General features: G+C 36.1%; 1 protein-coding gene and 1 non-coding gene across 2 annotated transcripts in view; both read left to right on the top strand.

Annotated features, from left to right (window-relative positions):
- ZCWPW2 (zinc finger CW-type and PWWP domain containing 2) overlaps nucleotides 1-16584 on the top strand; it is a 96136-nt gene that overhangs the window by 32147 nt on the left and 47405 nt on the right. The window contains exon 3 of the mRNA XM_004377364.1: nucleotides 12794-12908. Within this exon, the coding sequence (XP_004377421.1) occupies nucleotides 12794-12908 (115 nt within the window). The remainder of the gene's footprint in view (nucleotides 1-12793; nucleotides 12909-16584) is intronic.
- On the top strand, nucleotides 6306-6376 carry TRNAG-UCC (transfer RNA glycine (anticodon UCC)). Its single transcript has one exon. It is a non-coding gene; the product is annotated as a tRNA-Gly (tRNA).

The following is a 16584-nucleotide window of genomic DNA, read 5'->3' as shown; positions in this document are numbered from 1 at the left end:
AAAAAAAAAAAAAAGTACTTCTTAAACTTGAAAGAAAAAAAATATTGTTTCCTAAAAGATATCACTCCTGATAATGAATCAACCTAAAATGCCAGACTGGGGGTCCTTTAAACAAAAATTAAAAAAAACAAACAAAACAAAACCAAAAACACAGCATGTAGCAATTGTCTGTTCTATCTTGATAGTAAAATAACTTAGTCAAAATACTTAGTAAATATGTGCCAAAGTTTGGGTTGATAAAAGCTTATCTAGTAGCCTGTGATTTTTATGATTTGCCCTTTGAGTTTTAAACTGCCTGGCCTCCTCCATCTCCCTCTAACCTTACAGGGACTACCCAGGTAGGAGCTTCTTGGTTCCCTGTTTTGGTAATTCCTAATATTTCAAGCCAAGTAATAGAATCAGAGTGTAAAGATTTGACTCTCAAATTTCCTTATTGTTTCTTTTCTGCCTGACCTATCCCCTGGTTCTCATTGCCGTCTCAGTATTATCTTTCAGTCTGATGTAAAGGAACACACTAGACAAAGCTAGATTTTTTTGACTAACTGGACTGGTTCACACTTTCCAGTGTGTTGGCGAGTAGGGGTACAGGAGATATTTTGATCTTAAAACACTGCTAAGTTAGAGTAAGCAAAATTTCTATTTGTATCTATAGAAAACTTAAGTGAAGTAAGCAATAAATTAACAAGATTTTAAAAGCAATATTGTTGTTGTTGTTAGGTGCCATCGAGTCGGTTCCAACTCACAGTGACCCTATGTACAACAGAACAAAACACTGCCCGTCTTGCATCATCCTTACAGTTGTTGTTATGCTTGAGCCCATTGTTGCAGCCACTGTGTCAGTCCATCTCACTGAGGATCTTCCTCTTTTTCACTGACCGTCTACCAAGCATGATGTCCTTCTCCAGGGACTCATCCCTCCTGATAACATGTCCAAAGTATGTGAGATGTAGTCTTGCCATCCTCGCTTCTAAGGAGCATTCTGGCTTTACTTCTTCCAAGACAGATTTGTTCGTTCTTTTGGCAGTCCATGGTATATTTAGTAATCTTCGCCAACACCACAATTCAAAGGCATCAGTCCTTCTTCAGTCTTCTTTATTCATCATCCAGCTTTCACATGCATGTGAGCTTCAAGTATTCAATAATTTAAATATGCTGTCTAAATAATCCAGACTTGATTGTATAAAGGTTATAGGAACTTATGTTAGAGATGTCAGGTGACAGGGAAGACAATTGTTAGGAAGCCAAGAGACTAAAGCTATTACTTCAGAGATGCACATGGGTATTATGTATCTTCTGGTTTTCATCGAAGGAACAGGAATGCTCTTACTGCCCAGGTTACTGGTTGCTGTTGCTGAAATCCAATTTAAGGAAGACAAGATATCTTTGTGATTAACTTTCTACTGAATTGCTTTAAGTTGAAAACAATCTGGCCAACAAAGGAGAAGAGCGATAGCTTTGGCATGATAGTAAACAGAACAATGCATCAGTGCAATACATAGTTAGAGTCAACGAGCTACACTGCAAGTTTGAATGTATAAACAGCAGCAAATGACATCAATCACTGCACAGAGTACTGTATAAATAGGTGGTTAGTGTTGATCCTTAAACATTTAGTGGAGATGCATTTCAAAGAAGTCATTTTGTATTTTTTTAGACTATGAAATCTATGACCTATATCCCCATGTTTCTGAAGGCATATTATGTAAGAAATAATTTCAAGTAATCGTCAATATTTGAAGTCATTTCAGTGAATTTGTGAATGTTAGTGAAGCAGTTTCTAAGTACTTATGATTCCGGTGTTCCCGTTTTTTAATATATGCTCAACATTGTGTCTAAAAGATAAATGTCCTTTATTTAAAAGATAAATATAATATTTACATTGGAAGGATTATATTTGCATTTAAATGTAATATTGATATAATCAAAATTTGAATTATAATTTTGGATTATAGATGCTGTCATTATAGCTAAAGATAGTAAGGCTCAACTGTCCCCTAAGTTGGTCATATTAAGAGGCATTTGATTGAATTGATTTACTTTTAATATTAGATACTATTTAATACATAGCATTTAAAGTGCTCCAAGCAGACACACATGTTTTTTCAAGAAATAATGCTACTGGTATCATAGAATAAATCTGTGACCCATGAAATACTTTACAGACCTGAGTTATGTAACAACAACGGAAAAAACAGTTTCAAAATGCCAACCTTTCAGTTGCTAACTAAAAGGTTGGCAGTTGGAAGCCCTACGGGACTCTTCTACTCTGTCCTATAGGATCACAATGAGTTGGAATCAACTTGATGGCAGTGGGTTGCGGTTATATTTTCTTAGAATTAATATCACCATAATGCCAGATTGTCATCATATTTATATTTTTCTTTTACCTTTGTGGGATAATCACATAGTTTAGGATTAAAATGTAGCAGCCTTTTATTTTCATTTCCAATTTCCTGGCTTGGTTTTACCCATGCCACCCCAGAAAAAAAAAAAAAAAACTATCTATTTATGATACTCAATAAATATTTAATGAGGTCCTATTAACTCGAGAGTCTTTTAGGCTTAGGAGTGAACAAAACAGACAAAATCCAATGCCCTCATAAGACATATTAGTGGATATGATATTAATAAATAAATAAGAACAATATACAGTGTATTAGTTGTTGATGAGTGCTATGAGAAAAAATTAGGGGAGACCAGTGGGTAGAGTGAAGGAGCGGGGTGCCAAGGGGTGGGGAGGAAAGGCTCCTCTACCACCCCTTTAGCTAGGAGAATTTCTCCTATGGCTAACAAGACACCAGTGGTTGGTTGATAATAATTTTTGTTCTGTTTGTATTTTTCCCTGTTTTATTCCAGAAAGTAGTCAAGCCCCTTGTGTTCCCATGCCTCAGGGTAGTTTCTGTTGTGGGGGTCAAAAGCAAAGCTTGCTTGCTTTCCTGACCTGAGTTCTTTAAGTGTTGGGAGGGTTAGATGGGAACGGAGAGGCCATGACTCTGGAGGGACAGACAGGAACAGCAAAGCAGAGAGGAGATTTCCTAAGACTTGGAAGAGGGTGAAAGTCTTGGCAGTATGATGTACCCAGGGAGGTTGAACCCATACCATTGAGGCTCCCAGTCTCTGAAAGGATTCTTTTTTCCAGGTGTAGCAAAGAAGCTATTGGGCTGCCGCACTTTAAGGGAGTTGAACAAAGTTGTTATTCATCTAACATGATGGGCTGAAGATTACCCATCTGTCCTCACTTTTCAGGCAAAATATATGTGACCCTAAGGAAAAGAAAGAGTGGCCCCAAAATGATTGAGATAAAATTTCTTATCATTCTAGTTGGATGGAGGTTGTCACATTTAATTTGATTTAGCAAAAATAATGTAATGTGGCATTGCTTACACACTCGAGTGTGAGGAGTAAGATTTATCCTGCTACAACCCCAGGTTATTATACCTTGATTAATTTTTATGTGGAGAAGCTGTCTTAAAATACAAAGCAACAGCGGAGAAGAGTTTCTGCCAGGTCACGAATTTCTCTTCACTGGCCTTACTAGGTGGACAAACACACGTGCTTTTTTCCTTGAATCCGCTATTCTACTTTAGGATGCAGTGGTAGCGCAGACCTTACTCAGTGAGTCAAGGTACTGAGAAGGAACGTTCCACTAGCTCCTCAAACCCTGGGAAATGGTATTTGGCCAATAAAACCTGACTGAATCAAGGTCATATAGGACAGTGGTTTATCAACTTCTCAGTTCTGGACAAAGCTAGGTATTTTCTCAGACATAGGACACTATCTTTCCCAGCTGTCTGTTCAGTCTTAAACCCCATCCTCACTCTAAACATTTTCATCCTTACTGATCTACCAAGAATGGATCTCATACTCCTAAGTTCACATAAATTTTTAGACAAAATAGCCGTCTTCTCTTTTTATGATGATTATTTCTTTTTTCTGCCATGCTAAATTTAATAAAACTCACTGAGAAAACTCAAGTTGCCAAAGTTAATGTAGACATAATAAAGGACATGATATTCTCTCTTGGAATCATAGGATTTACTGGAATTTGAAGATCGGGGTGCCTAGCCCTTTAGTCTCATCTGAAATCACTGGTTTTAAAAGCCTTTTAGTTCCTTAAAAGTTTGCTAAAGAACTGCCTTGCTAATTTCCTTTTTGGAAAGCCTACTTTAAAACCTGTCTTATTTTGGTTTGTTCTGGGGTGGTAGATAAGCAGATTTGAAAGTTCTGTAATTATTGGATATAGCCAAGTTGAATTAAGAGACATAATCTGTAGAATTCCAGAAGCTGAGGACAAAAAGTTATTTTTACATTGCAAAGTGAAGTACAAGTATATGTAGGCATGTCTTGCAAAGGAGGTGCAAAATTGGCCTGACATGCTTTAGCCCAGTTTACATAAGGATAGAAAAGGTTTGAGGCTGAACACACGGAAATTTCTTTGGAAAAAATTGTTGGTGTGGTGTGGCGTTTTTCCAATACCCCCTCCCTTCCTGTCTTGGGAAAGGGGAGGATGGTCATTTTCCTTTACCTCGTGTTTAGTTCAAGGGGCTTCTGGAGAACTTGATGTGTTTTTGCTGGAGCTTCAGCAACATAGTGTACTAGTGTCCAACTTCCCCTGAGAAGTGTGCAGGGTGAGAGTCTATGGTTATCAGGTCTGGTGGCAGAGTGAAGAGAGGTGTCTGCACTGGGCGTAGCCAGCATTCCCACAGCTTGCAGGGGCAAGGATGCAGGCAATATGGGAAAGAGGGTCATTTTTAAAGGATCTTCTTCCAAGAAGACTTCCTGACCTCATGGAACCTCAGCAGAAAGATGCTGAAAAATGATATTGGAGGTGGAGGTTGAAAGCAACCAGCTGAAAGAAAGACATTGCCTCTGCCAAGAAAGCTACATTCAGTTGTTCCTAGTTCGGTAAGGTGTTCCCTGAAACATCCACAGAGTGCCCCACAATAAAAAAAAACACTTCAAGCTCAGAAAGCACTAATCCAAGATTGCCATCATATCAGTCAAGTAAAAACAGTTTCTGTGATTTCTCTCCTGTTACCCACACCTAACTCTTTCAAACCAGAGGACCCAGAAGGTGTGGGAAGAGGAGACGACAAGGAGGAAACGAGGAACTGAAGACTGAAGTAAGCCCCGGGCTTGGGGAGCTCAGGAGCTTTAACTTGAAATAAAGTTTACAATTTTGTCTCTTACATGGGAATAGACAGTTTTGAATTTGTAAGACTAAAAATAACTGAAGGGCCTTGTATTGTCTGACAGTTACTAGAAAAGTCACAGGACCTGCTATAGATTTCAGCCAAGGATTAAGATCTAGATTCCAGGTGAGAGAGTGGGTTTTGAATGGCAGTTACTTTCTGCTTGATCTTAGTTCCTATTTTTAATAGTACTTGGCTTTGAACAGTCCTTTGTTAAACCTGAACTTAACTGGGTATTTAATTTTATGCTAAAAAGGCTAATTTAAATGTTTTCATGTCTTCAAAAGATAGTTTTTGTGAAAAAAATAAAATAGAGCAAAAAAAACAAATGATAGTTTTTCTTTTAATTTGGACTTTATTTAGAACAGTACTGCTTCCTTTGCTAACTTTGTTTCCAAAATTGTAAGCCTTCAAGTTGAACATTTATATCATTAAATACTATAATATCTTAAAATTGAACTTAATTACAGTATTATTACTGTAATTCCTTCGAGCATGATGTTCATTTATCCTTCACAAACTTTACGCTAGTAATTAGTATATGGAATGAATCTGTTGTTTGGTGAAATGCTGAGTCTTTACTTCTTTCTTGTCTATCCAAAAGCCTTTCCTTGGCAGATTCCAGTTGAGAGTTTACGATAATGTCTCAAAGAGCTTAGTTTATGAAGATAATTACAAACAAACATTTTTTTTAGTAGCATCTGCAGAAGAATCCAATTAAATATATGTGAATCACTTCAACATGTCTTGAAAAATACATGAATTCACTCTACTGAAAGTTTTAGTTAGAGAAGAAATTGGTTGTTGAGGTAGGAAATTTGAATTCTTAAGTGTGTATAAGATTACTGCTATTATTTAATATTGTCCTGGCAGAATTAGATTAGCCAAAGATAGAAGCAAAAGTACAAATACAAGAACGGAAGAAGCAAAATTATCATTATTAGTAGATGATTGTAAAACCCATGGAATTCAAATGGAAAAACTATTATAAGCAATAAGAAAATGCAGTTATGTGGCAGATTGTAAAATTATTTTACAGAAATAAACAGTTTAAAAATATGAAGGGATAAAGGTTCCCATTTATAATAGCAACAAAATACATATAATATAGGAGCATCAGTGGTTCAGTGGTAGAATTCTCGCCTTCCATGCGGGAGACCCAGGTTCGATTCCTGGCCTGTGCATCTCAGGCACAGCCACCACCTGTTTTGTCAGTGAAGGCTTGCTTGTTGCTGTGCTGCTGAACAGGTTTCAGTGAAGCTCCAGACTAAGATGGACTAGGAAGAAAGGCCTAGTGATCTACTTCTGAAAATCAGCCACATGAAAATCCTGAGCATCATAATGGTCCAATCTGTAACAGACCATGAAGTATGCAGGACCAGGCAACATTTAGTTCCTTTGTGCACAGGGTCACCATGAGTTAGGGGCCTACTCAGTGTTAGCTAACAACAGCAACATCGTGCATAATACATGGGATAAGCTTAAGAAGCAATGTGCAAGGTCTATATCAGTAAGACTTTAAAATGCTATTAAGGGACAGGAAATAAAACCTGAGTTAATAGAAAGATATACCCTCTTCTTGGTTTGGAGCCCTGGTGGCACAGTGGGTAAGAGCTCCGGCTGCTAACCAAACGGTTGGTAGTTCGAATCCACCAGTGGCTCCTTAGAAACTCTATGAGGCAGTTCTGCTCTGTCCTGTAGGGCCACTATGAGTCAGAATCAGAGATTTAATATGGAAAGATGTCAATTCTCCCTAAATTAATCTGTAATTTTAATGCAATGTCAATTTAAAAAAAAAAAAAAACCCAGAAATTTTTGTTTAAAAAAAACAAACTAATTCTAAGATGCATAGGAAAATTAAACTCAGCAGAGTTAGACCTATAAAATATAAAAGCTATAATAAAGCTCCAGTAGTTAAAGCAGTTTGTTATGAGCAGTGAATTGACAGATTAATAAAACAATATAGTTGTGTAAAAACAGACTCAAAACTATTTGGAAATATAGTTAATGGTTAAGGTAGTATTCAAAATACGTAAAGAAAAGTTGTATTGCTTTAATAAATGGGTACAAGTGATTAACTACTCGGGGAGAAGATGAAGGTGGAGCTATACCTTGTACCTCACACCAAGATTAGTTCTAGAAGGAGTGAAGATGGAAATGAACAAAAAAGAAAATACAAAAGAACTAAAAGACAAACTATAAACAGGGGAAGGTATTTGCAATACATGTAGCAAAGGACTCATTTCTTTAATATATAAAAATGTCTTAAAAATCAATAACAAAAAGACCAATATAAATATTAACACAGGACTTGAATAGGCATCTCATAAAAAAGGAAACAAATGGTTTTTTAAAATATTTTTTAAATACTCATACTGAATTTAAGAAATTAAAAAGTATGACAAAGATCTAAAAGTTTGGTAGCAGAAGTGTTCTTCAGGGTGTGGGGAAATACGTTGTTGGTGGCAATGTAAATTATAACCACCTCATTCAAGAGTGATTTGGCAATAGCTTTCACAATTTGAAATATGCATACATTAAACCTGATAATTCCATGCCTAAGAATTTGTCCTACACTATACTGTCACATGAACAAAAAAATATTAGAAACAAGTCCAATGTTCATCCATAGGGCATTTGTTAAATAAATAATGGTATATATATACATATATGTCTTAAAATAAGACCAGGGTACATACATCTATGCCCTCATCCCATGGCTATCTCATCTAGTTTCTTGCCTTTAAATACCATGTGTATGTGGATGATTCCTAAGTTTTATCTGCAGCTCAGTTGTCTCTCCCATACCCAACTGCTACCTGATTATCTCCACTTGGATGTCATAACAGGCATCTCATATTCAACTTATCTGATGAGCTTCCCTCTAAATCTTACTTCCATGGCAGCCTTCCCCATCTAAGTAGATGGCAAACTCCATTCTTTTCATTTGCTTGGTCTAGAAGCCTTGGAGTCATCCTCCCTTTTTTCGTAACCAATTCTCAGTTGATCAGGAAATACTTTTAGCTCCACCTTCAAACTATATGCTACTTTTCACTACAGTGGCATAGTGGTTAAAGAGTGGGGCTGCTAAAAAGGTCTGCTGTTCAAATCCACCAGCTGCTCTTTGGAAACCTTATGGGGCAGTTCTAGTCTGTCCTATAGGGTCGCTATGAGTCAGAATCAACTTGACGGTAATGGGTTTTGAGTTTCACTACAGTGGCTGCTAATACCCTGGTCCAAGCCAACATCATTTTTCACCTGGATTATTGAAATACTGAAGAAGAATTGATGCATTTGAATTATGGTGTTGGTGAAGAAAACTGAATATACCATAGACTGCCAGAAAAATGAACAAATCTGTCTTGGAAAAAGTACAGCCAGAATGCTCCTTAGAAGCAAGAATGGCGAGACTTCATCTCACATGCTTTGGACATGTTATCAGGAGGGACTAGTTTCTGGAGAAGAACATTATGCTCGGTAAAGTAGAGGGCCAGCAAAAAAGAGGAAGACCCTCAATGAGATGGATTGACACAGTGGCTGTAACAGCGGGCTCTAACATAGCAACGATTGTGAGGATGGCATAGGACCACGCAATGTTTTGTTCTTTTCTACACGGGGTCACTGTAAGTTGGCTTGATGGCACCTAACAACAACGACATTGAAGTAGCCTCTTACCTGGTCATCCTGCCTCTATACTTCCCTCTGTACACTCTCTTCTCATCAAAGCAACCAGAGTGATTGTTTTCAAACATTAAATTAAATCATGCTACTCTTCTGCTCAGAACTCACTGATGGCTCCATTTCAGTCAGATTAAAAGTCAAAGTTCTTACAAGAGCTCTCAAGGAACTCCTCTTTTCTCACTCCATTCCCTATTACTCTCCTTCCTCATTTAGCTTCTGCCAGCCTGACTTCTTTGATGCTTCTTGAATACACCTGTGTTCTCCCACCTAAGGGCATGTTTATCTGCCTGGATTGTCCCTTGGATATATACATGGCTGATTCCCCAGCCTCCTTCATGTCTTTGCACAAATGTCACCTTTTCAGTGAAGGTTACCCTGACCACTCTATTACCCACCACTCAACAGTCACGATCACCTTTACTTTGCCTTTCCTTTTCTTTATTCCATAACACTTACCGCCTCTTATACTATCCCCCCACTACCGTTGAATCAATTCCAGCTCATAGAGACCCTATAGAACAGAGTAGAACTACCCCGTAGGATTTCTAAGGGTTGGCTGGTGGATTCGAACTGCTGACCTTTTGATTAGCAGCCAGCCCCTTAACCACTGTGCCACCAGGGCTCCTCTTATACTATAGCCTTTACTTATTTGTAATGCATATTGTAGATTGTTGTTACAGTCTAGAATGTAAGCTACATGAGGGTAAATATCTTTGTCTACTTTTTTTCAATGATAGATCCCAAGGGTCTAAAATAATGTTGAATCGATGAATAAATAAATGAAGCAATCTGCAAGACAACTTGAAAATTTCAAAGTATGTGTAACTATTCATTTTGCTTTTGTGTACCGTCGAGTCAATTCTGACTCATAGTGACTCTATATGACAGAGTAGAACTGCCCCATAGGGTTTCCTAAGCTGTAATCTTCATGGGAGCAGATTGCCAGGTCTTTCTCCACGGAGCAGCTGGTGGGTTCAAACTGCCAACCTTTAGGTTAGCAGCCGAGCTCTCAACCGTTGTGCCACCAGAGTTCCTTAACTATTCATAGTATTTAGTAAAAATAGATATATAAATGATATAAATGTTTGCAGGTGAAGACAATATCTCTGGAAGAGTGTGACAGAAACTACTACTAATAGTTGTCTTTGGGAGGAACGCTGGGTACCTATCATGGGAAGAAGGACGCACGTTCTAGTGCTCAAATGTGGATCTGTCATTTCTTCAGTTAAATAAAATAGTTTAAAAATACATTGTATAGCTGACCATATTCTGGAATTGAAAATTCTTTATAAAACAGAGCCAGCTTTTCAAAGAATTCCTTGAGTGTTTAATTTTATCACCACTAGGTGGCACATACCTACTGATAAGTTCTTAGAGGCTCCTAGGCACAGGTTTTAAACAAACCTTTTCAGCTCCCCAAACTTAGCAAAGTTTATTTCAGCTATGTGGTTGATTTTTTGCAAGAAATTTCCTAGTTAGCGATATCAGCTTTTAAAGGATTTTCCCACTAGCTGTGATTTCTTAACATTATTGTGACATTTGAGTTGCAGGAATGTCTTAACTCTGCAAAGGCTAGCTTAGATACTCTTAAAAATACTTTGTTTAAATTTTCCAGTGTTTACCCTTGCTCCTTTTTTCCTATGAAATAACTTACTTAATAAATGAGATTTCTAGATTCTGTGTACAAACGTAGATTTTTGTATGACATTATTGTTTCACTGCTTTTATATCAAATGAATCAATGTCCAGGACCAAATGCCATTTAACTGAGTACTTATGTAACGTGCAATAAACTGAGTTAGGCAAATGGGTACTGTGGAGGATATAAAGATAAAATATTATATATTGCGTCTGTCTTCACAGACCTTTCATTTTATACAACTATTATACAGAAAGAATATGGTAAATGAGGAAATTAAAATGTTAAGTGAAATGAGAGCAGATGGTTGATATTAATTTGAAGACAGAATAAGGTAGCATTTAAGAAGAGCTTTAAATATGTAGTTGCACTCTGAATGGATTGAATATAGATGTTATATAGATTTACATTTCTGTGTAAAGGGTCGATTATACATCAAGATAAAGATATGATCTTTAAAAACAGGTGGTAAATATGGATTAATAGGATAAACATCTGTGTCCTTTTTTATTGTGGTAAAATATATATAACAAAAATTGCTGCTTTAACCATTTTTAAGTGTATAATTCATGACATTAATTACATTCACCATGTTATGCAACTATCAGCACTATTTCCAAAGTTTTTCTTTACCCCAAAAGGAAAATCAGTACCCTTGAAGCAGTAACTCTCCATTCCCACTAATAAACTTTTGACTACTAACAAACTTTTGTCTCTATGCCTTTGTTTATTCTAGATATTTTGTATCAGTGGGATTATATAATATTTGTACTTTTGTGACCAATTTAGCATAATGTTTTCAAGGTTCATCTTTGTTGTAGCATGTGTCAGAACTTCATTTCACTTTATGGTTGAATGATACGCCATTATATGGGTATAGCACATTTTGTTTATCCACTCATCTGTTGATGGGTATTTAGGTATTGTAAGTAATGCTGCAATGAACATTGGTGTACAAGTATCTGTTTGAGTCCCTGCTTCCGAGTCTCTTGGGTATATGGCTAGGAATGGAATTGCTGGGTCATAGTGGTAATTCTGTGTATAACTTTTTGAGAACTGCCAAACTATTTTCCATAGCATCTGCGCCATTTTGCGTTCCTACCAGCAGTGCTCGAGGATTCCGGTTTTTTCACATTCTCGACAACACTTGTTATTTTCTGTTTTCCTGGTAATAACCGTGATAATAATAATATGATGAAGTAGTATCTTATTGTGGTTTGATCTACATTTCCTAATAAATAATGACTTCGAGTGTCTTTTCATGTGCTTGTTGGCCATTTGTATATCTTCTTTGGGGAAATGTCTGTTCAAGTCTTTTGCTCATTTTTAGATTGGGTTGTTTGTATTTTTGTAAGAGAGTAGTGGGAGTTCTTCATATATTCTGGATATTAAACCCATATCAGATATATGGTTACAAATATTTTCTTCCATCCTGTAAACTGTAACACCTATATGCTTTTTGATGTTAAAGTTTTTAAAAATAAAATAAAATGGTAGCCTGTGTTTTGTACATTGTAATATTTAAAAACGCTATAAAAACCTTTTTTGGCAAGTTCTAAAATAACTTTGGAAAAAAATCAATGGACTCAATATTTTATAGTAATTTTTAACCCATAGATTCTTTGATTTTATTTCTTTTAAAAAATATATATATTTTTAAAAACTAAGTAAATGTTTAGAAAAAGTGATGTATCCAAGTAGAATAATATTTCTTAATGAGTGTTTACTATGCCAGAAAACTGTATCATTTATTATTTCATTTAATACTCATGAAACCTTATAATCACCCTGTTATTATCCACGTTTTATAGATTAAGAAACTGAGGCATAGACATTTAAGTAACTTGCATGCATATGTCAATATCTGCCATAAAACCAGAACTAGCTGCAAATGGAATTATCTTACAATAAAAAACTTGTTTTTCAGTATCTACCACTTCAATATCATTACTATGTCACATAAAAGGGAAGCAGTGTTATTTTAATAAAATGAATTAATAATGACTACTTTGTTTATTACAAAGAAAACTTTTTGTAACTTTTTAAGTGTGCGTTGAATCTTATTGTACTATTATCTTAGTGAATCAAGAATCTGACTATTTTGACTATAAACATGCTATATCTAAAAAATAATATAGTAATAATCAGATACCAAAAATCTAAGAAATACACAGTTCTCCAAATTAGATGTAGTTTTAATTCAAGAGCTAAATGAAGTGGATTTAAAAATAAAATTATATATTTAAAAATGAATTTTATTCTTTTTCATGTATTTCTATAGCCAGGAAAATGTAAGAATAAAAAGAAGTGGTATAAAAGTGCACTGCAAGAAGCATACCTACTCTATGGATGTTCTCATGAAGAAAGACTGGAAAAGTGTTACCTATCAAAACAAGGTATATGAGTGTTTTATTTTTTGTCACTTTTAAATGAGCATTTGTTCAGATGCATGTTTTCCAGAACGTTTGCACATTAAAAAGTCTCTCTCTTTCTCCTTATAGGGAAATAGTATATCTTTGTCTGCTGAAAAATCATTTTTGTAGGGATTGATAGTATTTGTCCTCTGAAACTATTTTAAATGACTAATAATACACTCTTTAAATGCAAGGGTTTTTATTCACACTTCTGTCATCTTTACTCTAGGACTGTCTACACAGGCCCTCTTGTGTATTTCAAAAGCGTTATTTCAAAATTAGAAGTCGTGGCTTTAAAATGTATTCCTGGGATGAAATTTTCACTTGGCTATGCTGTGTTATTCCAGAACAAAGTATTTTTCAAAACATTTTGTTTTTTAAAAAAAGTTCACAGGCAGGATAAAAGATAATCCTCAACCTTTTTTTTTCTTTTTAAAAATAGGCAGGTGAAAAAATATAACATTTCGGACCATTTTCAGAGACGGTTCTCTTGAATCATAAATATTATGGTTTATTGATAGTTCTTTAAGTGAATTCTTCTGAAGGTTGATAACACTTAGGACACATTTTTAACTCTAAAAAATGATCATCACATAAAAATAATAATGCCAGTAAACAAATATGTTTTAAATTTTTTTCTGCTCAGTTGCTCAGTGATGATAATAATTTTATAACTTACAAGGTCTCTTCTCACTTCATCACCTTGAGTTATGAAACAGATCACTCTACAGGAGTATCTGGCTTTTGGTGCTGACTGAATTTTAAAATTAGTGATTTTTTTCTCCTTTGAAGAAGTTTCACATACGTATATATATGTATATTAAATTTACATACATTTATTTGGGAAAAGGTTTAAATATCAACCCAAGCACCTTGATTTCCTGGTGGCGCAGTGGTTAAAGAGCTTGGCTCCTAACTGAAAGGTCAGCGGTTTGAATCCACCAGCCACTCTGTGGGAGAAAAGTGTGGCAGTCTTCTTCCCTAAAGATTTACAGCCTTGGAAACCCTATGGGACAGTTCTACTCTGTCCTTTAGGGTCACTGTGATTCAGAATCGACTCAACAGCAGTGGGTTTGGTTTGGTTTAGTTACCTAGGTTTAGGTTTTTAAGCAAATAAGTAGGTTTGAAAAGAATGATAAGCACCTTATGCTAGTTTACCCTGAGACCAGGAGGAAAGACATTTATTACTACAAATCTGATTTTATTCCTTTGCTGAAAATATAATGTCTCTGTCTATTAACGATAAATGTAGAACTCACTTGATTGCCACAAGTACAATCTTACGCCTTCCATGGACTATACAGCTCTCTTGTTTAACCTCAGTAAACTTGGAAATATTTAGTTTTTTTTTTTTTTTAAACATCAGTATTTTGAAATAGTATAGTCATTTACTTTTAAAAGTGATGCTGCGTCTACTTCACCCGGGCAGGAGACCCCCCCTCAACAGGTCACAGACCACGCCTTTGCGATTGGGCCAGAGCGTTCGTGTCTGCGTCCTGTGTCATTCTTGCATGCCCAGGGCTTCTCTCTAGTGGTTATCTCTGCTGCTGCAGCCACAGAGCATTATCTTCCCAAAAGTCTGACGATTTTTGTACGCAGAGTATTTCAGCCTGATTCTTGAGAGCCACACATCTAAGAATTTTCATTTTGTCCTGAATAGCCAAAGTGTAGGGTCATGAACAAAATTCCAGGAGTTCGTCCATTGCGATAACGGACTCACTCACTTTAGACTCGCTCTTTGCTGTCTCCAAAATAGACAGTTTAATCCTGTTTAGTTTCCAGAGTGGATTTTTAAAAAATAATATCTTTCTGTGTTTTTGATTAAAGTTTACACAGCAAATTAGCTTCTCATTTGACACCTACACAAATTGTTCAGTGATATTAGTTACCTTTTTCACAGTGCGTCAACGTTCTCTATAATTGCATTGTTTGTTCCGTTTCCACTAGTCTAGTTTCCCTGCCAACCTTGTCTTCTCATCTTTGCTTTAGAGTAATTATTGACTGTTTGGTCTCATATGTTGTTGTTGTTAGGTGCCGTTGAGTCAGTTCTGACTCATAGAAACCCTGTAAGACAGAGTAGATATGATCCATAGGGTTTCCAAGGAGTGGCTGGTAGATTTGAACTGCTGACTTTTTGGTTAGCAGCCAAGCTCTTAACCAGTACGCCGCCAGGGCTCCTTGCTCTCGTATGGTTTTTTAATGGAGCACCATACTTACAAGTAATATACTTTATTTTGTGTGCCAATCTGTTCTTTTGCTAAAAGGTGACCTCTGGGAATAGTTTCAGTTCTAGGTTTAAAGAGTATCTTAAGGCAATAGTCTCAGGGAGTCCTCTAGTCTCAACTGGTCCAGTAAGTCTGGACTTTTTAAGAATTTGAGTTCTGTTCCATGTTTTTCTCTCTTTCAGTCAGGGTCTGTATATTGTAACCCTGATCAGAATGGTAATGGTAGCTGGGCACCATCTAGTTCTTCTGGTCTCAGTGTAGATGAGGCTGTGGCTTGTAGACTAGTTTCTTCTCTGAGACTTTGGTTTCCTTAATCCAGAGTGGATTTTGGTACAGAATTCAGCTTTGTACTGTATTGGAAAGTAGTTTTGAGAGATGATTAGCCATTATTCAGATATTTCACGAAAGGAGAGTAGCTTAGAGGCAAACCGTCTATTTCATCCCAGCAACTTTAAAGGTTTCTTTGCCCAACAATTAATATATAATATAATTATTATAGTCTTCCTACCCTGCAGAAACTGGCACACTATCATATTTGATGCAGCTGTTTCAGTTGAAATCTTCAGGATCAGTAAATGATATAGAAAGGTGGACTCAAATCATATTATGACCAATTTCAAAGTCTTATCCACATTATTTAGTTGTCCTGTACTTTGTTGTATTAACTATGACTACAAATAAGAGATTGTTTTGCTAGGGCTAGAATGCTTTTTCATATATATGAGCAGTTATTATTTACATAGTCTCTTTATAATTTAGCCTTATTGTTTGTATTATTTGTAAGATCAATATTTTCTTACAGGCTGTACATTTTAGAGTTGATGTCCCTATGTCTACTGTATAAGAAAATGCTCTAAGCTGTCATATTTAGATATGATATTATATACTGATAACTTTTTTCAGAGGTTATGGTGGCACAGTGGTTAAGCCCTTGGCTACTAACTGAAAGGTTGACAGAACCCACCAACCAGTCCACAGGAGAAAGTTGTGGCAGTCTGCTTCCATTAAGATTACAGGCTTGGAAACCCTATTGGGCATTTCTACTCTGTCCTACAGGGTCACTATGAGTTGGAGTCGACTCGACGGCAGCGTGTTTTTGGTTTTATGAGTGGATCGAGCTTTAAGAAAAATTATTTAAAGAAGAGAAGCCATTGAATTATGTTAATATTTGTATTCCTCTCTAATATGGTTGTAAATAAGAAATCTTTTAATGTTTATTATGTGTCATGAGGCATAATCACCTCTACATGTTTGGAACATTTTCAGTTACTACCTGCAAGTCCTCTTGTACTTTAAAAATAAAATGACTTGGATACAACTCAGAAGAGGAGTGAAGGAAGTCTTTCATTATCCAAATCTATATTTCCTGTTCACTGCTTTTCATTCTGTATGGTGAGGATCCCTGAACGCAGGAATCTCTGAACGGAGGAAAT

This window comes from Trichechus manatus, unplaced genomic scaffold, assembly GCF_000243295.1.
Source record: "Trichechus manatus latirostris isolate Lorelei unplaced genomic scaffold, TriManLat1.0 scaffold00049, whole genome shotgun sequence".
Taxonomy (NCBI): domain Eukaryota; kingdom Metazoa; phylum Chordata; class Mammalia; order Sirenia; family Trichechidae; genus Trichechus; species Trichechus manatus.
The sequence above is the reverse complement of the archived record's forward strand: the minus strand, read 5'-3'. Positions and strand labels throughout refer to the sequence as shown.